The sequence below is a fragment of the Trichomycterus rosablanca genome, chromosome 27 (genome assembly GCF_030014385.1).
Source record: "Trichomycterus rosablanca isolate fTriRos1 chromosome 27, fTriRos1.hap1, whole genome shotgun sequence".
Lineage (NCBI taxonomy): Eukaryota > Metazoa > Chordata > Actinopteri > Siluriformes > Trichomycteridae > Trichomycterus > Trichomycterus rosablanca.
Window position 1 is genome coordinate 12,307,317 of NC_086014.1, and position 26,950 is coordinate 12,334,266.

Consider the following 26,950-nt stretch of genomic DNA (forward strand, 5'->3'; position numbering starts at 1 on the left):
TTAGACAATAATGTATTTTTTTTACATTTCCCTGCCAGCTGATCCATTATTCTTTTAGTGCACAAAAATGTTCTTTTCACCAAATCTGATATCAGGAATAAACAGCAGAGAAAAGAGTAAGCCAGCAGTTTCAACTTTCATCCTTTTTAATTACAAGAAAATAAATCAGAAGCATTAAACCTCACACAGGGATTCAGTCAGGCTGAGTGAGAGACCTGAAGGAGTTCATCAGAGCCCTTTAGAAGTAGCATCTCAAAGCTTGTAATGCACACAGAACACTTTAAAGACAGTCAGTCACATTTCAAATATGTTCATCACACGTTCATGTAACAGTTCATCGACAGTTTGATGTACCTCTTGTCCCAAATGTAGCTAACTTTTGCACTTGTGCTACAGAATGCTATTAGCTAAGTTTAGCTTTGCTAAATATTCAGCCTTTAGCACTGTTTAGTAATACCGTGTTGTAACCCTAGAATATGAAACATTATTGATCGACTCATTAACAATTTATAGCAGATTTTTAATGTTTATAGTGTATACATAGCTAATGTAGGTTTGTAATATCTATCTATTATATAAAAAATATAATCCAGAAGTTAAGGTTTTGTCCTCTGCCAGTAGAATTAATCTTGACTTGAACAGTTTCAGTGGTGCTGATAGTTCATATCTGCTGTTATAATCCAGATACACATGGGGTATGGGGAGAATTGTGTTTTGTGTACATTTTTATTTTTAGCCAAACTACTGTAGAAGGTAAAACATTTCACAGACAAAGAGGGAAAATGTCTAATAAAGGCCACAATTTCTAAATAAAAACCAAACCAAAACAAGGCACTAAGGAACAAACCTCTGATTTAGCTTTGTTGCATATCTAAATAAATATCAGAGCTGTTAAAAACCCTAAATGTGTTAAAATCAAGCACATTTGTACAATCTACAACCACATTGTGTTAATCTGAGTGCATCAAATTAGTGGTAAACTAGCCACACAAACTATTTACTTTAAAACAAGTTAAACGATTGATTAAAGGGTGAAAACAACAGTACCTTTATAGGATAAAAAAAAAGTAAAACTATACAATAAAATTCAATTTAAATGAAACGTCCAAGCTTTTTTAAAGTCTAAAAGTAAAAGGAGGTAACAAGTGCTGTTTTCCCAAGTGAACCCTCAACCTCCCTTATAATCTAAAGCTAATTAACTATGTGCCTAAAAGAATACTGTGCGCTTGACTGCTGTACCAAACCGACCAGCTGACTGGCTGTATCAGTAGTCAGTCAATAGCAAAGGAATCTGACATACAAGGCCAGCTAGCATGTAAGATATTGCCATGTGCACACAGCTGTCTCCTGTGTTTTGGGGGTTAATGTGGGTAATCCCTGACTTTACCCATTTAATTCTCCATATGAACAAAGCTAGCTACAGTCAGACCTTACCAGAAGGTCTTTCAGAAAGTCTATATACACACTAAAATAAAAAGTGTTAAGATCTTCTACCACAGAATTCATTTACAGTCCTGTGTCCCTAATGCCAAAACTGCACACAGGGCAGGAAAACGATCAGCACTGGCTAGAAACATCACTACAAAAAGTCACATTTAAATTTGCTTTATAATCCAACTCCGAAATGATTTTTGCTCCAATGAGACCCGAGGTGACACCCTCAGATTAATTTCTGCTCCAAGCCAGCCAGAGCTGAAGCGTTAGAGATTTCTTTGGATCCTGGGCAGCCAGAAATGAGCAAATTAGACTTGCTTCTGCTCACTGGCAGTCAGAAACGACCTAACCAGGCACCTTTTTTTGCTTACTGGCAGGTATAAGCTACCCAATCAGATTTGTTTCTGCATGCTGGCAGACAAAGATAACACTCTGACAAGCATCTGTGCTCCTAGCCAGCCAGAAATGAACTAATCATTATAATTTATGCTCCTTGCTGGTCAGTAATGAACAAATCACAATGATCTCTGCTCCTGGGCAGCAGAGCTAGATCGACTAAAACATTTCAGCTTCCTGGCAGTCAGGGCTAGAATGCATTTTTACCACCTGATGATAAACCAGAGATGAATCAATTTATTAGCCAATTAAATAACTGTTAGGGATGAACTCTGCTCTGTGCAGCCAGAATTTAACCAACTGCAATTATTTCAGTTCCTACACAGACAGAGAGGGTTGTATTGGGAATGCAGCCGCAATTATATTATCTACACGTCAATCTTTATAAAAAAGAATTATTAGACAGGTATTAATAAAAAAATTAGATAAGTCAGCTCTACATGACATTCTACAAGAATTGTGCAATCAAGTCACATAAAAAAACACCACACTCCACCAAGGATCATGTCATTATTTAGTCTAAACAAGAGTCTAAATAATCTCAAGTGCTTTAGTTAATCACAACAGCACAGAGAGAGAGAGAGAGAGAGAGAGAGAGAGAGAGAGAGAAAGCTGGACCTTTAGCAGTCCAGTTCAGACAGAATTATTCAAGCTTTGTCCATGCCTGCACAAACAGTTCAACAGTTTTAACTTTTCACCATCTTTTCCCTTGTAAAAACACAGCAATCCCAACATCATTTTGTCTGCATTTGGAGCTAGAAGATTCCAAAGTTCCGGAAAAGAAAACCCAAACCAAATAAACCAGTGTGAACATGACATGTTAGTGGCTTCTGAATTAGGGGTTACAAAAGTCTAGAGACTTTCATTGGCCAGCGTCTCAGTAGACAGCCAGATCTTGGCTCCGTTAAGGAACTTACTCAAGGGAGTTCCCAACACGCTGCGTCGACACAGATTCCCCATGGGGGAGAAAGGAAAAGAGGAGCTGAGGTAATCCGGAGCGGGAGACTCTCCAGGAGATAATCCTGTTTTAAAGTACATCCTGCCAACCTGGGGACTAGATGGGCTGAGAGCTGGAGTCGTCCCTCCCGTGTACCGCCTCAGCTGGTTCTGGAGCATTTCGATCTCGTCCACGAGCAGCGAGAGCTTGTGGAAGGAAGTGATGGAGCCGCCTTTGGGGATCTGAGCCTCGGGGACCCAGCGCAGGAAGTAGAGCTTCCACAGGGGCAGGTGGGAAGGCAGGAGTTGGGGCAGCAACATACCCTGCAGGTCGGCTGGTCTCGAGAGCCAGTCGTGGAGGAAGCGCTCGGCAGGGCTCTCCTGCTTCTCTGGCATCTGAACCAAGTCGGATCGTAGTCGTGGCATCAAAGAATTGCGGCGTGTGAGAGTCGCAAGCTCGGCGAATCCACCGTTCTTCAGATCTGAAGGCAGGCCTCGCAGTGTGGAGCTGTAGTTCTTCTGTAAAAACAGACGTATAACGTTGGAACCAGGGAATCAGTCTTCTTTCCTCCAACTTCTATACATCATTCTATTTTTAAGTAGGTCCATCTTTTCTATCAGCTTTAATTCCTTTCCTTTGCATCATTTCTCCTTTTTTTCTTCCTCTTTTATACTTTCCTCATGTCTTTCCTGCTTGAGTCTTCCCTTCCTTCCCTGCTTCTTTCCTTCCTTCCCTTTTCACAAGCTTTTTTTTCTGTTTTTCTCTTCTTCTTAACTACCACAGTCAGTAATTTATTTTTTCCTTATTTCTTCATACATTTATACATTCCTTCTTAACTGCATCACTTCCTTTCTTCATAGTTTCCATTCCTCCGTTTACCTTCTTAATTTAGTATTCTCTCATTTTGTCCTTCTTTCCTTCCTTTCATCTTTTCATCTTTTGTATCATGTTTATTTAGAAACAACCCCTTCTTTTAATTCATTCTTTTTAAAATTCATTGAGTACTTTTTCTTTTCATACTTTCTTTCATACCATTTTTAAACAGCACTAATTTTTACTCATTACTTGATTAATAATGCCTCTTTACTGTGAGGCTAATATTTTTTTTATTAAATAGGCTTTGACTTGGTTGTAGGATGAAAAATGTCTACAGAAAGATTTCTTTTAAAATTCCACACAAACTCTGATGTGTATTAGGTTTTTAAAAATTCTGACACTAAGCAGAAAAAATTCAAAACAAGCTACCTGGTTTGTTTTTTTCAATTTTCTATACAAAATACTGTCATGATATTATTTTCCTTAAAGTAATATAAATGTACATATACATAAATCAGTTTACATATGATAGAGGTGTATCGCTCAGCCCTATTTCGGACTATCTTGTACCCTACATGAGAAGCCATTTAAATCTGCATGAACATCAGCATATAAAATCTGAAAAGCCCATATTAGATAAATACAGCAATATTGCTTTGACATTAATAAGAAGTATGCAGGAAACGAGATTTGCTCGTATCAGGCTACACGTACCTTGCTGCGTCTGCTTGTGAAGGTCCGCACTGTGCCGTTGTGCACACAGGGGGCACTTTTGCCCACATACAGAGGGTTGTTAAAAAGGGCCTGATCTTTCAGGTTGAATTGTTGAGACCAGTCCCACACAGGAGGGAAACGCAGAGCCTTGTCCTTCCCCAATGAAATGCACTTACTCAGGGCAAAATCCTAAAAAAAATGAACAGGAAATGAAAAAAAGAAACTGTCCACCAGATTCAGTCAAATAAAATAATTAGAGAATACAGAAGCTTGAAAATCACCTAAAGCCTTTATTTGTACAGAGGATGAATTTGTGTGGCATTGCTCCAGTAGGCCTACTGCCTTGGGCAGCAAAAGATACAATTTGGTGGTTGTGTTAGGCCTTAGTTTTCCATGTAGTTACTACGGTTAGCCTAGTACAGCCTAAATTGTATGTGCACTTAAATCAAGACACCAGTAAATAATTTTGGTTGGATGTTTTACAGCCAGTTCAGCAGCTTGTGTGATTTTGTTTGATTTTCTCTAAGTAGTTCAGTAAATTTCCATGATGTGTAGGTCTTCATTCTGGTATTGTTGAGGGCCACTCCAGTAGTAAGTACTTTATGGTTAGTGTGGTGTTGCAAGTTGGACATTTTGGTGCCTCTTGTCCTTTGATGAGATGAATATATGTAAGTCTTGTATGTCCAATCCTGCATCGTGTCTACACTACACAGTAGATGATTTCATCATTAACGTCTCACTTCAGACCAAGCCTGTAAGATGGGTGGTGTACGACAAAAAAGAATGTTGTTATCCCGACTTACCCTGCTGTGTTCATCTCTCTGCTGTGGGCAGTTGAAGAGGAAGGTGCTGAACATGGGCACCCACATGCTGTCACATAGCACGGTCAGATACATCTCTGTGAACTCAAACGCTGCCGGGTACTGCTCCATTATCTGCCATACACAGTTGAGGAACAGCAGGAACAGAGGAGACTGTAAAGAAGAGCTGATGTTAGACTCAAACAATAATCAAGTCATTCAAAACCAACGTTCTGTTTAAATCTAGTCATTATAATAAAAAAGCAGTATATGAACACTTTACATGCTGTCATATCACTCTTGCAATCAAACGGTTTGATTTATCATTTCTCTGGAGAGAGATTTTACCTCTTCCTTGTCGTTCTTCTTCAGATGATTGCAGCGATCGAGAAAGCGATGGCCAGCCATCACCCACTCCTTCTGCACCAAGCCCTGGAAACCCGCCAGACTCCGGCAATGAGGGTCACACATCAACTGGACCAGAGATGAGATCACACAGCTCAGATCCCTGTCCTCTTCCTCTGCACAGAGAGAAATAAAAGTGAAAGAGTTAAAGAACAGCAGATAAAAGAAGATGGTTAATTATTACGTTACATTCCATTCACACTACAATGGAGCAAAGCTTTTTTTAAATTGATTGTTTGCCCAGCCAGTTGTCTGTTACTTCATAACCATAACCACTATGTGGCACATACGAGGGCGTACATGCCCAAGGTGAACTCAGCTTAGCAGCATGTAAGCAGCCTTTATTAAAAACATTCATCTGCACTTTTTGAAAGGAAATAATACATGAATTAATGCTCCATGCTTTTCATATAACCCTAACATTAAAGCATTCATTACTGTAAGTAACACTAGAGGTAGGTGTGAAACATGATCAGCCCTTTAATAGTGTATTTAATCACATACACGCAAGCAGGAGCCCACCAAATCTCTAACCTTGCAGAATGACAGAGCTTTGTTTCCCCTCCAGGATGTAGACGACCTCCACTGCATGCATCAAAAATGCTCTGGAACACAACGGTCTCATTTTACAAACAGCTTTAAAAAACATGAGTTAAACGTAGCAACAACAATACGATTTCATTCCATTCATCATCATGTGTGACTGTTGGCTTTAGGCTTCAACATGTCTTCATAGAGATGCCACAGAGTCATGAACTCCAGCTGTCGTACTGACTCATCGAAATAAAGGAAAAGGCAGCTGTGTTGCCGCCAGCATGAAGCTGTAAGAAAGCCAACCTGTCATTGGTGGTAAATGGTACAGAGTTTATTCATACCTAACATATTCCATCCATCGAGAGCTTTCTATGGAGGACATCCACCTCTCCTCAGACTCCTCAAAAGGATCTACAAGAGCACACATGGCCAAAGTCAAAATATTTTACACTCTGATTAAAGCCAGAATGCAAACAGTTTAATAACAAGCACACAATGCAATGTAATAAAAGCAAGTCTGATGCTGAACTGATTTCAATAATTTCAGGGATGTACATGTTGATAAATTCTTTTCTAATCAACAATCGATCGACATCAAGTTAAACAAAAAAGATGGTAAAAAATGGACAATTTGACCTATAACATTGTTTGATTAATCTTCCATAAAGTGAACATTACGTTTGATTTTCAGCTGACTTTGATACACAGGTTACAAATGTCTATTTGGTAAATGCACAAACGTTCTAACTGTGTGATGATCATTAGGTTACTGTTAGTGATAATTAGGTGGTAAGCCGAGTAGGAAATTTAAATCCCCAGTGTATTAAAACGGCCGCATTCAGAGACAAACTTGCAGAGCAAACGGAGGAGTGTAAAGTAACATCTCACCGATCACACAGATCTGCCGCATTTTCACTAGAGCAGCCTGGATTTCCTGAATATTCGGCAGACTCTTGTCCAAATCTGTCTTCTGGACATTGCTGCGCAGCGGGTGGCTTTTAATTACTGCATTGCAAATCCTGACAAAACACAGAAAAAAAACGTAAACAGCGGTAATACACGTTCATATCTATGGTTTATTGGAAACTCCTGGTGTTGCTGCTAAACCAAATTTGTTCAAACTCTTGCTTCTGCTAGTCTGACTTATTTTTACCTCTGATCTAGCTTCCTCTGCTGTTGGGGATCGGTGATGCTGGACATTCGAACCAGGGCGCTCCCATTGGGGTGATTCCAGCACCATAACTGCACACAAACATGTTAAAACACAATTAATTTAAGGTACAAAAACAATCATTCTTGCTTTTATATGAACAGCTTAAATGCTTTTTTTAAATTAATATTTTGATTACATGTGCACATAATTATCATCGTAAAATAAATAAGGGTTAAAGGTCTTGCTTGTGTTTTGGTCTGATCTGTTCATCTAGAGTTCATATGGGCATTTTGTTCATTTTATTAGATGGTCAGAAAACGCAAATCGAGTTCCCTTGGGTGATGGAGTGATCCTCTCTTGGTGTTTCAATACCCAGTGCACACTGTTCCAGGCAAACCAGATCCTTCAGCTGTCTCTTGCTCCAGTGTTGAGAATTGCTCACACACATGAACTTAATAATTAAACGAGTTGTTGACATATTATAGTCACACGGTTTGAGTTCTGAGTCAACATATTTTCTGTTCTATTCCTAATAAAGGAAAATGTGTTGAACCTGTCTGTGGTAATCGCTCATAACACTGAAGATACAGTGTGTACAGGTCAGGTAAAAAGCGCTGACATATATTATTAACAGCAGCGGTGAGAGTAAATCTGTGCACTCACAGGGATGCGCTGAGAACTGAAGTAACAGGCGTAATGCTTCAGGTCCTGATCTGCCAATGAAGACGGAACCACAAAGAACTCTGGGAGACTGAGGAAACAAGACACGGCACACTCTTTTACAGCTAATAGACAAGACACCCAGATTACTGTTAGTGTTAGGCAACAGTGACCGGATCAACAGAGGAACCGTGAAAATCTAGCAAAGGCCCTGTCACCATGACTGTTTATTGTACCCGTATTGTGCAAACCCCTGCCCAACCCTTAAAAAACCCTTGGGTGTTTACTTGTTTACTTCCAGGACTGGATGGTAAAAAACAGTCATTTCCAGTCGTTACTACATCTAACTTAGACTATAACAAGCTAATCCTGATTTTACAGTTACAATAAATGCACAGATAGCAAAATAAACATTTTTAAGAGTTGTATGGTAAATTATGGACACCCCTGTACAAATTCCATGTTCTGTTTGATTTCCACATAAAAAGAGGTTAACACATTTTCTACAGAGAACAAACCTTAAACATTTAAAAGCACAAATGTTGTGTATCTGCAAATGTAACATAAAAAAAACAAAGCATAAAATTCTCATGCTTCAGTGTTATGTTGTACATGATCCTTCCTCTTTGTAGAACAATGCCAAGTTTGTTTACCGCAAAGAATGGATAAACATTTTCACTTAGAAAGCCGACCAAGGGTGTCAGAACTTTAGCATTTGACAGTTTGACTACAGTAGCAATGAAGACATGCCAAGCATAAACATTACCAAAGCATTACAGATGGTGTGTTACATAAGCATGAATACAACTCCTACATAGTACAGTGTTCTTTTCATTCCATGAGAATTATTAAACTTAATAAACTAAACTAGCCTTCATTTTCACAGAATCACCCAACTATATTTTAATCATCTTTACATGTTTCACAGTTTAAAGTTTCTGCTGTATTAAGTCACAAACACCCTTTTTTTAAATGCTGGAATATTTAAATAACAGTAAAAGGTCAGATCCACATTAATCTGTACTGCTGGTACACCCTGATAACAAACAGCACAGGACTCACTCAGCAGGTCAGATCTGTTTGACACTATCAGTGTAAATGAGCATGCAAGGGTGTTTAAGGGGCCCATAAACAGTAATCTGATAACATTAACCGTGTTATCTAAGCATTTAATCCAGTTCTGCATGTTTCTTCCCAAGGCAGCTTAAGGAATGGAGGGGCGTCTTAAGGCTTTTCTGTCAACTCAAGCTTACAGGCGACTGTGATTGGCTCGCTGGCCATCCTGAGCTGTTGTGCTAAACAGGAATTCTACGTTCCAGTTCCATCTTTCACTCAATAATTTTACTAAGAAAGTGAATTGGAAGTTTAAAAATGTAAAAGAAAAACTTGAGTATACTGTAAAATTAAGAAGCTCTCTGTGGATTTAAAATAATAAAATAATCAAGTGCATTTCATTTGTAAAATAATGGCTCAGTGCTTGTACTAAATAATTACAAATTGTAATTGATTTTAAAACTATACAGATCTTTTTTCAGCATTATTGTGCAGTTCTAGCATGTACACACAGACACACACACACACACACACACATACCTGGGGGAGATCAGATAGTCCTCATTGATGGCGCACACTCTCCATTCTGAAGCACCAGTGCGTTTGATCTCTCTGTCCCAGTCGGACGAGCAGTCAAACATTGGTGTTTGCACGCCCAAACCAGGGTCCACTCCATTCACCTTCTCACCTACACACACACACACACACACACACACACACACACACACACACACACACACACACACACACACACAAATAAGCATGCAGCTCAGAGTGTATGCATTGTGGTGCATTCCATACAAAGGTGCTGTTTTAGATGAGGTCAAAATACTAACAATAAGACTAATACAATCAGAAATCAAATTCAAAAGCCATGTAAGCAGCATGTTTGCAATTTGTGAATTACCTAAGGAGCCGTGGAAGCGGGTGCCAACGTACTCAAAGCCGAACAATAGCTGGGTGTCGGCTGGGTGGGAGTAGTGGGCAATGGCGAGGCAGACCTAGAGCATAAGAGAGAAACTTGTAAGCAGTAACACATGAACGGCTGGTTCTGTTCATCGTGTCAAGGGGAAGAAGTCCAGGAAAACCGTATACATTTATTATACTTATAGTACCGGTACTTCTACAATACACAAACCACAAATGGCAGACGGCCTCAATAAATCGATTATTGAGTATTTTGTTCTGTCTAAACAAGACACTTATAATTTTTATATATTCTATTAAATACAAAACTACATAGAACTGATTACCATTTTAAATATCTTACTATTTGCTGATTCATACATACAAAGCATACAGAGACATACGGGAATATGAGCAAACAAATTAAAAGTCAACATTTTTACAACAATTCAAACACACTGGCTAACCACCAAAGAAATGACACAGGTTAAAAAGCTACCGCTTATTCAAATCTACCTCTTTCAATCTCACGTTCATACTGTGCACCTGTCCTTTAGTCCTTCTGTTTACCGATTCATAATACATTTTACTGGTACAGGTTTTCATGTCTGATCCGCTGGTCCATTTTCCTACAAACTCCAGCCTCAAAATATAAAAAAAACTTTTAGCTAGAATGTTCAACGCATGATTGGGAAAATATTACTTGTAAAGCATTTTAACAAAACCCAAACGTAGAACACAAGCCAAGTCATGTTGTAAAATGAGATGTGCTACCTAATTCAGAGTCTAAAACACACCTTCTCTTATTCAGGTTGTTCATACAGCAACACAAAATGTTTATGAAAATGAATCTTTTTGCATCTACTGTGTAAACATGATAAACCCCGAACACACAGTTTTACCTTTTTATTGTGTACAAAAGGAAACGGCTTTTGGAAAACGCAGAAGCAATCTAACATATAAAACCTACAAAGTATAATTATAATGAAGTCAATATGAAGTCCTACTGTCAGTTAATAAACGATAACTGACAGACAGTGACTGACTGAGACAAGACCTAAAACCAAAAAGACTAAAATGATGCTTTATTTTCTCTACACAGCTAATCTGACTGTCTGGGGTGAAAATGGTGCAGACAGGAAGCTTTCTGACGGGTGGACAGCAGTGCTTCTCAGTCTGAATAGACGGATTCTAGCTTCAGAGAAGAAAATATTGTCTGCCAAATATGATGTTGATAGCAGTCACACACACAAATCATATGACGTAGCCTATTCTTTACAATGGGTGAGACAAAGACTAACCGTTTGTGTGGCTTTGTGTGCGTGTGTGGGTCTGTGTCCTTACACGGTTCCACTCTGTAATTTCCTTCACCATAATAAGACATTACAGTTTGGCCTCTTTCCATCTGTCACCAAAAAAAACACGCAACTCGCTATTTCAGCCCAATGTAGTAATTACACTGGGCCTCCTTTACCAGACACGCGAGGCGTGATTAAACTCCACACCGCCAGCGTGTTCAGCACAGACAGTCGGGCACAGCCACACCAAATCCACAAAAGACCTAAAAGTACGGGGTTCTGACAGGTGTGACCACACACAGACAGAGGTTCTCTACTAAACAAAGTGAAAGAAACGTTTCAATGCTTGTGGATTGATTAGATTCTGCATCATTTCTACACAATATTTACATAATTATAATGACTAGAATGTGAGCAGTGACCCTGGCACTGTAAAAACGTACATATGCCAAGTGTTCACTGTGCACTATGGCTAGAGGTGTGCAGTGTGTGTGTGTGTGTCACTGAGGCTCATTCTGCTCTACAGATCAGCATTCCGTCCTGAAAGCTTCCGAACAGCTCTATAATGAAACTGCAGCACAAATGCATCTGTGTTTGCTGAGCGATCTGAAAGCGAGCCCCCACCCTCAATGGACTTTTTGTTCCTCCTCTACTTCTGCTTTTTGTGCCCTCGTCTCCCCCTCCTTTTCTCAGAGGCTGGCAGACTAATCTTAAGTCAAACAGCCCCATTTCTTCTACTTTTACTTTTCTGCTTCTGCTTCCATTAGTTCCTCACTGGCAACTCACTGGGTAACTCCAGGTAAAAAAAATCCTTACTTCACATAATTGGCAGTGAGTCATGACTGCCTTTTTTATTTTGTATTGGGCCGGGGGGGAAACACATCCGTTTTTCCACCTCAGGAACATTAAATCAGAACGCTTAGACAGAACTAGCATTTCTTCCTTCCCCAGTGACTAACAACCATTCCTGACATACTGTGGAACTCTTTTATCCCACACTGACTCAGACTGAAGGAATGGCCAATCAGAGAAGGTTGAGTTAAACTCATGACGACACAGAGATCGGTATTCGCTTCTGTCAACCAGTGAGTCAGGGGTACAGTGAGGAATGTTTATGGTCATGTATTTTCTCCAGGCAACAGCAGCAGCTATGAGGTAACAGACTGGGTTTGAAGGGTTACGGTGAAATCTGGTGTGTGAACAGATCTTTTAGAGAGAAAAAAATGCCTCTTCTTTACAAGTGCAAGACAGGCAGGCAGCTAGAACATAAAAATACATTATCTACACCTGCTTTCATAAAGCAAAATGGTTATGCTGGCAGAACAGTAAATCAAATGTTTTTCAGTTGAAAAATGTGTTAAATTTGGCCAACAAGAAAAAGCTAGATTGTGCTGTGAAAATAATGTCTTTCCAATAACAAAAAAATCATGTTTGTTTGCAATAATCTTTAATTAAACAATGTAGGATTATTTACAGGGATACATGATCAGAGTCTAAACAATAACTAAAAGAAAGGTTTGAACCCAAGTTCCTAGGCCTCTGTATCTGTGTAGCACCTGCTGTGCTCTTGTGCCACCACTATTATTCTTATAAATGTATTATTCTTTATTTTTATCATGACCAGGATGTACTGACATGTGGGTACACACAGCGACATAAGTAAAAGAGGTCATCTTGACTCATGATTAGGTCACGATTAGGTCACGATTAGGACAAGCCTGTTAGTGAAAAATAATAAATGTGGTGAGGCTACAGCACATCAGCCTAGTTAAAGTTGTTCACCTCCTGTAACAAGTTCATAGAATAAAACTTCCTAAAACAGATCCTAAAATTCATTCACATTTTAATACAGTCACACAGCCAGGCACATTTCTGAAATCATTTTAAGACAGATGTGCCAGCTATACTTGCCAAAATTCCAAATCCTTAAGAGCTGGACATTTATTTATCAAGCATAAAAAATGAACATTTGGGTTCCAGACAGTGTGGGCTGAAGAAGGAGAATTTTAACTCTGGCTCTTCTTCACAGACCGTCTAATTTCAGCCCACTGCAGTCCGGCACTGTGGACCAGATGGAGCGTCAGGCTGAAAGAAACGGCCCCTGGATTAGCAAACTGTAATCCACTCCATCCTAAGCCATCCCAAGACGAGAGAAAAGGACTAGAGTTGCTATTCTTCTGAGTCACTGGACAGTCATAATGTACCTTTCACATGAGAATATAAGGTTTATATCTGCTTATGTTATACAACTACTCTGTGCTGCTAGCTGGGTATTACTGATGAGCCAAGACATTATAATCAAACTCCAAAATGTGCATGAAAATGTGCATGTCATGGTCAGTGATGTATTTCTGAAGAAGCAAGGGGTGCTCACAGGCAGCCATGGTGAGTACCCACTGACAGGTCAGAATTGTTTTGACAGTATAATAAGTGAGTGGCTATGTTATGGCTAATCAGTGCATATAAAAATTAAAAAGAACAACATAATGATTAACCTACAACTTAATTTTAATAGAATAGTCTTTCCTTAACAGGTTTATTTTTTAATAGATTACCAGCAGCACCAGCAGGAAACACAACTAGGAAAATACTAGGGTTTATCAGGCCATCAGCTGAACTCTAAATCCTCTTCCACACTAATCCACCCCTTAGATAAACCATGTGATGTTTGTACATGTGTGTTTGGTCTATAAATTCTATGTACAAATGTTGTTCTACAGGTTAATAGATATATTTTTAAATAGTTTATCATTAATGTGTACTATTTTTTATTATTAATATGTAGAATTATTATGTGAGCATACCCTCTTGGAACTCTCGGGCCCGGCCTCGTCGAAGCGGAAGCGGACAATGCGGAAATCCTTGCAGTAGAGTATTAACTCGGTGGGATTGAACTTTAGCTTCTTATTGGAGCCCAGAACCTTCTGCTTCCCCTTAGCATCATTCACTGCAAAGAACCACACAAACATCAGTCGGAAATACGCTCCGAGCCCTGCAGTAAATGAAGCTTAAAATGCTCATCATCATGTGAAAGCCACCTTAGGCACTTTTTGGCCGTTACAGGTACTAATTGGCATAAACTGTATTGCTGAAAATCAACAAAGCAGGAGAGTCGGACTGAAAAAAGGAAGTCCTTAAAAAACAAAACAAATTTGGTGTAAATAAACGCAGAGGCAAGATCTAGTGTTAGAACACAAATTACTCTGTTCCGCTTTTCCCGTCCGGTGTAAAGATGTTAGTTAGTCTAATAAAAATTACCATAATAAAAAAATAATTCTAGTTGCTATCACCATCATTCTTAACCAAGCAGGAGATCTTAAAAGGATCTTTCAGCCAGAAATCAAACAGACAGTTTGGCATTTCTAGATCAAATATGGTCTAATAACCAAGAAGTGTTTTGGTTTGCACAATCCATGAAACTACAAGGCTAATGATGCTACAAATAAAGAAATAATATATAGTTGCCAGTTATTCCATGACCAAAAATTTCCATTTAAACTCATACACACTTTTTTTTTTCCTATTTTTGCATTTTATACTTTTCCTCTGAATCTAGTAATATCAAATTCCCCAACTGTAACTTCCTCCACCACTTCAGACCGCCACCCTGTCTGAGGAGAGCCGCATACCATCACGTATACCCAGACAGTCGCCGACCGCTTATTTTCACCTGCCAGAGTCTCACAGACAGCAGGATTACATATGAAGAGTTTTATTTTCTATCCAAAAATCTATCATCTCTCAGGCAGGTGCCTCAACCAGCCAGCAGACGAAATGAAAAACATTTTAACCAGAATTAAAAGAATCCAACAGTGAGTCGGATAAGAAACACATTACTGCTCAAACATCTCTTGCTAAGGTGAAAGTTAGTCATACACACAAAGTGCCAAAAATGTGAGAGCATATTTTTAACCTAGGCAGCTTCTCTTTGGCATCAGTCCTGACCATGAAAAGCACTCGCTGTGTTTTTGCCAAACCCAGACTTGCTTATAATGGAGCTTTGTTTGAGGCTCACAGAGAGCAGAGAAAATGACACACACACACAGCTTGGTGCACTATTAGATGGACACAGGGCTTCATACACTGGGGGGCTAAGTCAGCAGCGAGAGGAGGCAATGATCTAATACAAACAAGCTCAATTTCAGCCAGACTTTGCAGCTCGAGGCCACCGTCTGGGCCGGTGATCTCATCGGTTGTTCGGCTACAAACTGATCAGCTAACGAGGCGGGACAGTTAGCCTCCAAACAGGTTTCGCTCTCAAACTCTCAGCTTCAGGAAAGGGAGTGCGGGTCAGATTCGTTCACTAGCAAAACAGGCTTGTCTGTTCACTCTATGTCTACGTAAGTACGCTGTGGTAGCGCATGTAGAATGAGGCCCGTCGTCGTCCAGCTAAAGTAATTATGTTCACCTGGAAAAAGACGTCACCCTGACTGCAGCATATGTTCTGTAAAATTCCAATAGACGCATCTGCATCAATGGTGCATTCACACATCAGCAAATCATTCGTGCCACGGTGCACTGGTGGTCATCTTTTCCCAAAAACAGGCTGAAACAGAGACTCATGTGACCGCAGCACACATTTCCACTGTCTTTCAGTCCATCTGAGAGGAGATCAAGCCCGGAGAACTTCTGCATTTCTTGATGAAGTGGTATACTGTGCTACTGTGCTAAGTGACAAAGGTTTTTCAGAGCACAACAGAGCCCATGTGGCTGTATTTATTACAGTAGCATGACGGTTTTCTATGAAATATATGTATACGAAATATATAATTTTATATAATAATGTGACTACATTATAAGCTCAGTGTTGCTGATGTCTTACCAGTAACTGCCTGCTCAACACATGCCAGAGGAATATCATGATCTCCCAGCAGGCGATGGACACACTGGAACCTCTAAACACATAAACACACAGAAACAATACAAAACATTACATCGGTATATTGATTGGTTTATTTTCAAGAGGAATCGATTCTAAATTCTATATTATTAATTAATCTCTGACTTTTGCTTTTTTAGCTGTGTGGGGAATGAACACTAGTGGCTAAAACTTCTCTTACATGGACTAGAACATAAATAAAACTAGAACAATCAAACTTCATTACCATGTCTTTGCTGAATTTGTTAATATTTAACATGTCAACATATATCTAATATAAGCAAATGATTTTTTTTATCTAGGCATGTCATATTATATAACAAATGCATAAAATTGCTACATTTATTAGGAGGTATGGTGCTGAAGCAGGTATTGTGGGGGTCGTTTGGACCCGTGTCAGCGTCTGTAAAAAGTTTGACATGTTCTTTTCAGGTCAATGTGGGTTTCTTTCTCTGAGCTGCTCCTAGATGTGAGGGGGAAAGTAACAGTACAGTACAGTACAGTACAGTACATGGGGTTGCTGTAACATCGCACATTTGTCCCCTGTGGGATAATAAGAGGTTATCTTATTTTATCTATCTTAATAATGCAGTCTTGCCATGAACCTTGAGGATTTTAGTTTATATATGTACTATCACTACATTAAACAATAATGTAGTTTGTATAAATGTTTGTGGACACTTCAGGTTAAATCTTATTTTTTTCAAATCTATTTACAGGTCAGAAGTTCTTCACACTTAAACACACAGTTCCTTTTTATTTGCAGAACTGAACTTGAGTTTATTAAATGCAGCCCTGCTCTTAAACTGTAAACTGTCTGCTGACAGCAGTTAACATGTCTGTGACGAGTTTATACACGTTTATAACACTACAAGTCAATCAGTATGTGTTACGCTGTGGCTTAATATTCTACATTCTTCGCCAGCTGCAAACTCACTGAATAGTTAATTATTTTCAGACTCATTTCTGGATCTGCTTATATTCAAACACTAAACAGCCACAGAAGTTGTCTGCGTGCTTTTAAAAACACACTCTGATGCCAAAAGTACGGGTTAAAGTCCTAGTTAATGGGTTCAGGTGATTAATTCACATCTATTGCTGGGAGGCAAAAAGATTATGGTCAGAGATAAACATACTACTGGCCAAAATATGTACATATAAAATCATGTAAGTCTATAAGAAGGGTTCACAAGAAAAGTTTTAGCTTTGTGTACAGGGACAATGTTTGTGCTCTCTAAAGTCAGACCACAGAGTGAAAAAAAAACAAGTTATGCAGCAGCCCCACCCAGCAAATATCTCACAACCAGCCATAAACCAGCCGTACCTTTCACAGTACAGTCAGTGCATTTGAAAGCTGCATCGTCATTAATATCTGTGTTTAATCCAATTGAGTCAGTGGGTTTCAGTCCCAGAGGCCATGAGGTTATCCAAAATACCAGTGCAGTACTGCAGAGTTATAACTCTTAATATAAATATTAATTACATGTGATGTAAACAAGGCATTACGCATGTGGCTTTTATTACCTCTTATACTGTATGTTTCCAACAATATTTACATGTTTACTACACCGTGTGTGTGTGTTACGTTATTCATATAGCAGACATATACTGAATATCCATAGCTGATAATAACCCAATTCTTAGTAAACGTAATAAGCAACACACAGATGAGGACAGCAACTAAAATCTCTCTTACCTGTTGTGGCAGAGAATCATGGGTAACAAAGGAGACCTTGAAGTTGGTGCAAATGAGCTTTCCCCACAGGTCGTCCTGACTGCTGTCTAACCCGATGCACTTCCTCACAAAGTTGGCCTCGTTCACCACGATCTCTCCTGAGGAGCAGAAACATGGACCGAGTCAGAGAAACATTGAAAAGTTTATTCACATGAGTCAATGAAAAGAGAGAGAAACATAAACAGATCAGAGAGAACAAGAGAGGGATTTATAACTTTTGTTAGGATGTCTTTTAAAATGCACATAAAAAAGATCAACCAAATAAAATAGAATGCCAGAAAAACCTAATTACAGTAAACAGGATGGTTATAAAGAGGATTATCTTTAAAAAGCCCTACAGCAGTGCAGTCCACTTCCGACCTAAGTAGTTCTGATTATTCTCAGTGTAATTATTTTCTTTTTTCTGGCTAAATAAATAATATTTATGATTATTTACGATATTAAAGAATTGTTCTTAAAAATCAGCTACCAATTCTACAAATGTGGATTCAGATCTGGTGACTAGTAAGGCCACAGTGAAACATGTTTGTAGAACCAGTGAGAGTTGACTTTGTGAAATGGTGCATTATTATGCAGGACTGTAGATGTAAAGGAATGCACATGGTCAGTAACAATCCTCAGATATGCTGTAGCATTCGAACAATGTTCAGTTTGCATAATGGTGTTCAATGTGGGCCAGAAAACATTCCACACACAATTACACCACCGCCACCCTGAACTGTTAATGCAGGGAGGGTTGGCCAATGGATTCAAACGATTTATTCCAAATTCTGACCCGATCATCTGCGTGTTGCAGCAAAATCTGAGACGTTTTTTCCCCTCTTTCTCATTAACAATTATTTCAGACCACAGAAATGATGCATCCTTTGTGTGTCTAAATCCTAAAAGATCAGCACTTTCTGACATTAAACCAGCCCGTCTCGCTATGGCTGAACTCACTCTGATAATGTTTTCTAGACTGTAACGTTACAGATAAACCTTTTCTAAATGCCCCTGACCCACGTCTGTATTCTTTCATGCTTACACGCCAAGTATATTCCATTACATTTCTTTTTTTAACTTTTCTTCTTTAATGGGATCATATCTATCATAGCTCTAGCATATGTAATAATATTTTACTATATATAACACACAATCTCAGACACGAACCCTGAGCCCTCGCTCACAAAACACCGAGTTCAATACCACTCTTACATTGAGATCTATGAAGCTTTCACACAATCTTAAACACTAGAGCGAACACAGTGAAAGAAGAACGCTGAGAGAATTTCAATACGACTCGGAGAAAGAACTCTGTGTGCCGTCTGTGTGACCTGTTCAGGTTTCCTAGGTGAAGTACAAACGATCCGCTTTCTCTTGCTGACAGGTGATATGTGCATTCCAGAACCAGAGGGCAGAACTAATGAGCCTGCTGGTCCTCCCTTCGGTCAGGAATCTACTTCTGCAATGAAAATATCTCAGGAACAGAGAGAGTCACTGAGTTTTAAATCACGTGAACACTGTACCACTGTACAGGACACTGTGAAACTTACTGGTCAAGTACCGGTCAAGAGTAACCAGTGGCACTGATTTTACATGCACAGGCTGGTAAGCAGCGATACAGATCAGTGAATCAAAGCTGTTACATGGTTGTCTGACTCTCCTCTTTATATATTTTATACATTTTAATAGGTGACAGATCTGGACAGCAGGATGAGGCGGTTAGTGATAATAAAACAGCCTGAATTGAAGACACAGACATCATGCAAGTTCTATTTTTTTCCTATTTTGAATTTATATTACTAACTTATTAATTGGCAACAGGCTGGCAGGCCACATGAGTCACTGAGGTGGATCTCATCTGATTCACAGGCAACTAAAAAGGATACAGAGTCATTGTGGGATCAAATCCCGCTGCATTTGATCTCCACATCAACTACGAAGCACAGATGTATTTCTAACCATCTTCTCTCTTCATTTTTTGTCTCTTAGCACAGAGCTCAAAGAACGAGGGGGTATTTTAGTATAATAGAAGCTAACTAGTCACCAAGCTGAAACTTGGCCAAACACAAAGCCTGCAGACCCCACATTTAGTCCTGGCATGCATGGTCTTCCTTCAGCATTCCAATAAAGGTCGCTGTTTTTTGAAAGTAAAATGATGGTCCTAATAAAAAAGAAACAACCTTATTCAAGCAGTCTCTTAAACATGTGCACATGAGGCGAACGACCTCTTCACTATTCCCCAAACATATGTTTTATTAAAGACAGGTGTGTGCTGTACATTTTAGGGCTTTAAGGATCTAGCAGCCTTGTGTTTTTAATGATGCTTTTGCCTTTCGTTGGACTTTTTAAATTGATTTACTTAAAAGTCGCTGAACTGAGCAAGCGTCACTGAAAAGAGCAAATCTATTCCTGGAACATACTGAATTGCAGCTAAGCCCTTTAACGGAAGAATTAATTTTACAAAATCTTTAGCCCTGTAAGTCAAGCACCCCATCTTTGAGTTTCCTGGAAAAACCCATTAAATTAAAATTCATGTCGGAATGCTGTGAGAGAGAAAGCTGATGTTTCTGTGTTTAGGAATGTAAAAGGAAGCACAGCGGTAAATTATGCTAGCCCCCTAATGATTGGATCCAGGGTTCAAATCCCCAGGCCCTAGAGGATAAAGGCCAGGATAAAACTGTGGTAAGACATAAAAATGAATAACCATAAAGAGTAATGAATGTGAGGGTGTGGATTTCCACAACTTGAAGCTTGTTAGCATTGGAGGCTTGTAAGTATCAGCCAAGTGAAACTCCACTCAAATTTGCCAGCTGGGACCTCTTAAAAAAAGGTACATTAGACCAGGGCTCCTACAGTTAAAGTTTTTATGTCTTGAATTTATTGCTGCCAGTATAGTACTCTACCTGCACTTTTTCCACCCTGAGCAAGCTCTAAATACACAACAAATGAAAGCTCTCTTTGAAACTGGGTAAATACATTTTGAGAAATGGCTTAATAAACAGTCCAAAGAAAGCTTATAACTCTCCCATAGCCATGAAATCTGCCACTCATACTTCCTCTCTTCATGTGGACATCTGAGCTTGTTGGAAAGCCTATTCCAAAATCATGGTGAGGCCCCCAACCCATCCACACAATGCTTTCCACACAATCTTGCAGTGTGTTGGTTGGAATGTGTGTCCATTCAGTCAAAAGAGCATTTTGTGGCACTGATAAACTAAACAAAAACACAGACTCGCAATAATCATTCCATTTCATTACAAACGAATTAAATAGAATTGAGATCAGGACACACCAGTTGAGTTTCTCCACATCAAACTTGTCAAACCATGCCTTTACAGGTCTAGCTTTGTGCAAGAGGCAAATTCAGGCTGAGACACGAATTTTAAGATTCTCTTTTTCTGTTCCAAAAAGTCAAGTTAAAAGTGGAGAATGAGGAAGAGAAGCTTGTATTTGGGGAGTGCAAAGGGGAAACCATAAACTGAAATGGAGTAAGGGTGAAGTCATGAGGCCTGTATCAGACGTCAAAGTGACTAGTCTCAGTTAACTATTCCTCCTTCACTGTATGGCCACACACTGTCGGAGTTTCCTCCTTAGCTGACGGAACATGTGGGTTTGCTTGCTAATAAGCTTTACTCCCTGCCTCTGTTTGTGTGTGTGTGTGTGTGTGTGTGTGGAGTAGTTGTCTAATAAGCAACCAGGCCTCCTGCTTCATCAGTTAGCAGCTCTGGGTTGCTGATGCAGCAGCAGTGCTGGAAGCTGCAGAGCAAATCAATTACAGGATATTTTTACCCTGAGGTGTTGCAATTGTGTTTGAAAATGAGGCGTCTCATTCACGTTTTCACAAGAGCTTCAGTTGCAACATGACAACGATGATGCAGCACTTCATAAAAAGCCTTTCACCAGACGATAAACACATGATAAGGGTGTGAAATTTCCGCAACTACTGAAACTCCCACTGATCATAAAATCATGCAGTTTCTGTAAATGAATATATAATTACACAAAACTTGATGCCAAAACAGTGCAGCATGAATGTACAACACGGATGGGGTGACGGCGCATATACAAGGCTGCAGTGTGAAGGTATGAGCAAACAAACAGTGGAGGGGTGCTTTACAAAGAGCATGTAATAATTCATCCAGAATTCCTGTGTTCCAGAATTGGCTTTAGACCCAAAATGACCCTAATCAATATAAAGCAGTAAGTGAAAAAGAATAGATCAGTTAATGTAATAATTCTCATGAACATGTGGGTGTAACAAGGCAAGAGCTTACTGCACTACACCAGAGAGCACAGAGAGCCAAGAGGAGGAGCTGCTTGTAAACTGAAGGGCTGCGTCTCAAACAACACACTATGTAGTAACCCTATTGTTAATGAGTAATGTATTCATCAAATAGAGTGGCATACACTCACAAGCCACTTTATTAGGAACATTTGTACTAATAATAATCACCAATGAAGCTAAACATGCTGGAAAACATCTGAAGTCGCTCAGTGTTGCACACACTACACAAACACTTATGATGATCATGCACTAAAGTAAGTCACAGATTAAGTTTAGTCTCTGGCACATTTAAAATTCACCACTAACTGGACAAATCCGGTTTAAAATGGTGCAGTGTGCACTATGCATAAAATGCATAGAATTAACTGACTGCTGGACACTTAAACATGATGTTTGAACTCCCACGTCAAAGCTAGGATGTTTTTTTAATAACACCACATTAAATTTCTAAGCAAACAAACCTCACAGGGTAAACCACAACTCAGTTTGCTTCTGGTGTTTGACTTCCTGTAAGTGACGAGAAGAAGATGAACAGGACCTTTTCTGCCCGTCTTAAACTTTGATATACATTCTGTTTGGACGGCCGCTGCCAATGCTACCTACCATTCGAAACAGAATGTATTCCAAGGCAAGGCAGCTTGTGTTTAAAGCTAATAATGCTTACACCAAAGCCTCCACAACTAAAAATACTGGATGACGGGTTAAGCACCTCAGTGCGGGGCAATATAAGATATTTTCATATACAGTGTATCACAAAAGTGAGTACACCCCTCACATTTCTGCAAATATTTCATTATATCTTTTCATGGGACAACACTATAGACATGAAACTTGGATATAACTTAGAGTAGTCAGTGTACAGCTTGTATAGCAGTGTAGATTTACTGTCTTCTGAAAATAACTCAACACACAGCCATTAATGTCTAAATAGCTGGCAACATAAGTGAGTACACCCCACAGTGAACATGTCCAAATTGTGCCCAAATGTGTCGTTGTCCCTCCCTGGTGTCATGTGTCAAAATCCCAGGTGTAAATGGGGAGCAGGGCTGTTAAATTTGGTGTTTTGGGTACAATTCTCTCATACTGGCCACTGGATATTCAACATGGCACCTCATGGCTAAGAACTCTCTGAGGATGTGAGAAATAGAATTGTTGCTCTCCACAAAGATGGCCTGGGCTTTAAGAAGATTGCTAACACCCTGAAACTGAGCTACAGCATGGTGGCCAAGGTCATACAGCGGTTTTCCAGGACAGGTTCCACTCGGAACAGGCTTCGCCAGGGTCGACCAAAGAAGTTGAGTCCACGTGTTTGGCGTCATATCCAGAGGTTGGCTTTAAAAAATAGACACATGAGTGCTGCCAGCATTGCTGCAGAGGTTGAAGACGTGGGAGGTCAGCCTGTCAGTGCTCAGACCATACGCCGCACACTGCATCAACTCGGTCTGCATGGTCGTCATCCCAGAAGGAAGCTGACGCACAAGAAAGCCAGCAAACAGTTTGCTGAAGACAAGCAGTCCAAGAACATGGATTACTGGAATGCCCTGTGGTCTGACGAGACCAAGATAAACTTGTTTGGCTCAGATGGTGTCCAGCATGTGTGGCGGCGCCCTGGTGAGAAGTACCAAGACAACTGTATCTTGCCTACAGTCAAGCATGGTGGTGGTAGCATCATGGTCTTGGGCTGCATGAGTGTTGCTGGCCCTGGGGAGCTGCGGTTCATTGAGGGAAACATGAATTCCAACATGTACTGTGACATTCTGAAACAGAGCATGATCCCCTCCCTTCGAAAACTGGGCCTCATGGCAGTTTTCCAACAGGATAACGACCCCAAACACAACCTCCAAGATGACAACTGCCTTGCTGAGGAAGCTGAAGGTAAAGGTGATGGACTAAACCCAATTGAGCACCTGTGGCGCATCCTCAAGTGGAAGGTGGAGGAGTTCAAGGTGTCTAACATCCACCAGCTCCGTGATGTCATCATGGAGGAGTGGAAGAGGATTCCAGTAGCAACCTGTGCAGCTCTGGTGAATTCCATGCCCAGGAGGGTTAAGGCAGTGCTGGATAATAATGGTGGTCACACAAAATATTGACACTTTGGGCACAATTTGGACATGTTCACTGTGGGGTGTACTCACTTATGTTGCCAGCCATTTAGACATTAATGGCTGTGTGTTGAGTTATTTTCAGAAGACAGTAAATCTACACTGCTATACAAGCTGTACACTGACTACTCTAAATTATATCCAAGTTTCATGTCTATAGTGTTGTCCCATGAAAAGATATAATAAAATATTTGCAGAAATGTGAGGGGTGTACTCACTTTTGTGATACACTGTACATGGGCCATTTAAAAATAAAACTGCTTTTAAACGTACTACGAGAGGTCCACATTAATGAACTAAGTCTACAAATACCCTATAGATTATTGTAATTACATAACATCAAATCAATATAAGATTTCATTGCTGGGTTAGGCATGATGTTGGCCACATATTAAATACATTTTTGGCTACTCCCGTATTTTTAAGTCGCCACAGTGGATCTGGTCTGCATACCACAGCCATCCTTCACATTCGAACATTAAGCAATGATGTCCATCCAAATGCCTAACCGGCCTGTAGCACTACTTAGATTTGACCCCAGGATCCCCAGATATCAAAAGCAGTGGTCTAGCATATTGTACTGCTGCACCTTTTTTCAAGACTCCTCTATAGCAGGAGAAGCAAGGCTGCCATGTCTGTGACCAGAGATGTGGTTCAGCTATTTAAGGCAGACTGTAGGTGTTTACACTCCACAGAGACAGAAATATGTGTGGTGTGTCTATTTTTGAAACAGGGAAGATCCAGGCTGTGTTGTTTAATTATAAGGGGTGAACGCCTAAAAGCTGGAGGATCCAGCACAGTCTGAAACACGCTCTGTGTTTAACTGCACTGCATCCTCACTGTTCGAGTACTGAGCCAAAATGTCGAGGAACAACAGAGCTGTCTGGTTTCCCTTAAGCCAATCAGCTGGTGCTAGTCATGTGTTCATTTCTACGGCATCAGAAACTTGATCTATTAGGTGTTGCAAGGCCTATCTGCCTATCTGTTCTGTCGGCTCTCTTCATCCTCCCTTGTCTCACAGGTACAAGTCTACACCTGACACCTCATTGGTAAGGCGTGCCCTGCCTTGTTCCAAAAATTATATAAAAGAACTTTCTCTATTTACAAGTTACGACCAAAAGTCTCAAAGAATTACAGCTGACATATGACAGACAAAAAACACCACTAACTCCTGTTCTACTGGAATTCTGTATGTCTCAGACCTTCTGTAACCCACAAAACCCACCATAAACAACAACAGCAGCAGATCAGAGGCTTTCTGTCTGAGGCAGGCATTAAGAATTCAAGGAAAGCTTAAGTGTAGGAAATGGGATAGGATGCTGTTCTGTACAGAGGAAGCATGCAGGAAGTACATTTCGAGAATATCTCAATTAATGATTTAAGACGTCTGACGTCTCTCTCTCCGGCTCACATGCACTCCATGCAGACACAGAGTGGGGCAGTGTTACTTGGCTACAAAAAAGCACTCAGCCTGTCCCACATTTGAAAAGCCCTTTGTTAAACAAATGAAGCTGACATTCAGCACACCTGACTGCAGCTGGAAAAAGAAGTCAGGAAGAGTAAAAAAACAATGCTGCAATATATGCTTTGTTATTGAAGGACTCGGCTACACAATCAACGTGTATGCAAACACTCAATCCCACGAAGTAAGCTATGCTTAATGTAAATGTCAATCTGGTGGTCGGTGATGTGTAATATATGAACACCCCTACCTGACCACAAACCATTTACATGCTGTGGTATAAAGAATATAAACATTGCTCTTACTTAATTGTAGGGCTTAGCGTATACATAAACATGTAGAAGACTAATATGACAAGTTCTAGCACAAGAAATAAAAAGTACTGAAAAACCATAAGACTTACCAGGTAAGAGTCTTGCTTCAAGTTTCTTGGTGGTTACTGGAATACATTTCTTCACATCAGTCTGTAAATAGTAAATAAAACACATATAAATAAGAGTGAGTCTGTGATGATGTGGGCTTATTTGTTTTACATTGTTGTTAACCTAAAATGATGCAACTTAAAGCTCAAATACATTAACTTGTTGATCTCATGAAAAAGGAAAAAAACAGTATCTGTGGTGACCTTACTGTCCAGCGTCTAAGTCCGATATAAAGCTTGCTTGATTATAGACAGGGGTATCTGTGTTCCAGCAGATTAGAATTCATGACAGACTTGTTTTGGGTTGTTCCTGGGTTTCAGACCATCTAACCAATTTTTTCTGCATTAGTTGACAGTTTAAGTTTTATCTGAACTTGGCAAGAGACCACTGTTCCATGTACGTTTAACGGTAAAGTAGGTATAACAGTATAGTGTTATTTCCTTGATTTACATGGGTATAGGGAGGAATTAGTAACAGTCAAGCGAAGGCTAACAAGGAAATAACACTGAATATAACTTTCCATCAGCAAAATTAACTTTTTAAATAGTCTGAATATTCAAACTATTTAAAAAGTTTTGGACAAAGAAGAGACTGAAAGAAGACTGCCATGACATACAACAATATAGTATATAATAATAATAATAATAATAATAATAGATGTTTTCTTACCTGAAGTGGAGAAAGGTAAGACTTGAATGTCGGCTTCGGGGGTTTAGGAGAAAACATTTTTCACACAAACTTTGTCCTAATAATTAAGAAAATAAACTCTGGAGTAGGATAGTGAAGGCTTCTATCAGCAGCATTACACAATATAAGGGTGGAACAGATTTAAATCCCTTTAATTCACTATTTTAAATAGCAAACGTCTATTTCCACACAAGTGGATGCCACAAATAAGTCCAGTGTTTTGCAGCTCGCTCGTTTTCCTTCTTTATATTGTTCCAAATGTTTCGAAATCCACACGATATTCACCAAAA

At 39.7% G+C, this 26,950-nt stretch overlaps 1 protein-coding gene across 1 annotated transcript; it reads right to left on the reverse strand.

Moving 5' to 3' along the window:
• Positions 1–128: 128 nt before the first annotated feature.
• On the reverse strand, positions 129–26,775 carry mtmr10 (myotubularin related protein 10). Its single transcript, XM_062989791.1, has 16 exons — positions 26,643–26,775; positions 25,955–26,015; positions 17,682–17,818; positions 15,929–16,001; positions 13,911–14,053; positions 9,810–9,903; positions 9,443–9,590; positions 7,853–7,940; positions 7,190–7,278; positions 6,925–7,055; positions 6,378–6,447; positions 6,037–6,107; positions 5,446–5,618; positions 5,101–5,271; positions 4,298–4,486; positions 129–3,285 (listed from the first exon to the last, which is right to left on the reverse strand). The coding sequence occupies exons 1-16, from the start codon at positions 26,697–26,699 to the stop codon at positions 2,683–2,685; spliced, it is 2,298 nt and encodes a 765-aa protein (XP_062845861.1). The 5' UTR covers positions 26,700–26,775; the 3' UTR covers positions 129–2,682.
• Positions 26,776–26,950: the final 175 nt, after the last annotated feature.

Coding starts and splice junctions, on each gene's coding strand:
- mtmr10 (XM_062989791.1), bottom strand. CDS start 26,699: ATGTTTTCTCCTAAACCCCCGAAGCCGACATTCAAGTCTTACCTTTCT. Junction 9,904..13,910: donor GGCCCGAGAGTTCCAAGAGG/GTATGCTCACAT, acceptor CTTATGCTCTAG/GTCTGCCTCGCCATTGCCCA. Junction 7,056..7,189: donor CAGAGGAAGCTAGATCAGAG/GTAAAAATAAGT, acceptor GTGTTTTGTCAG/GATTTGCAATGCAGTAATTA.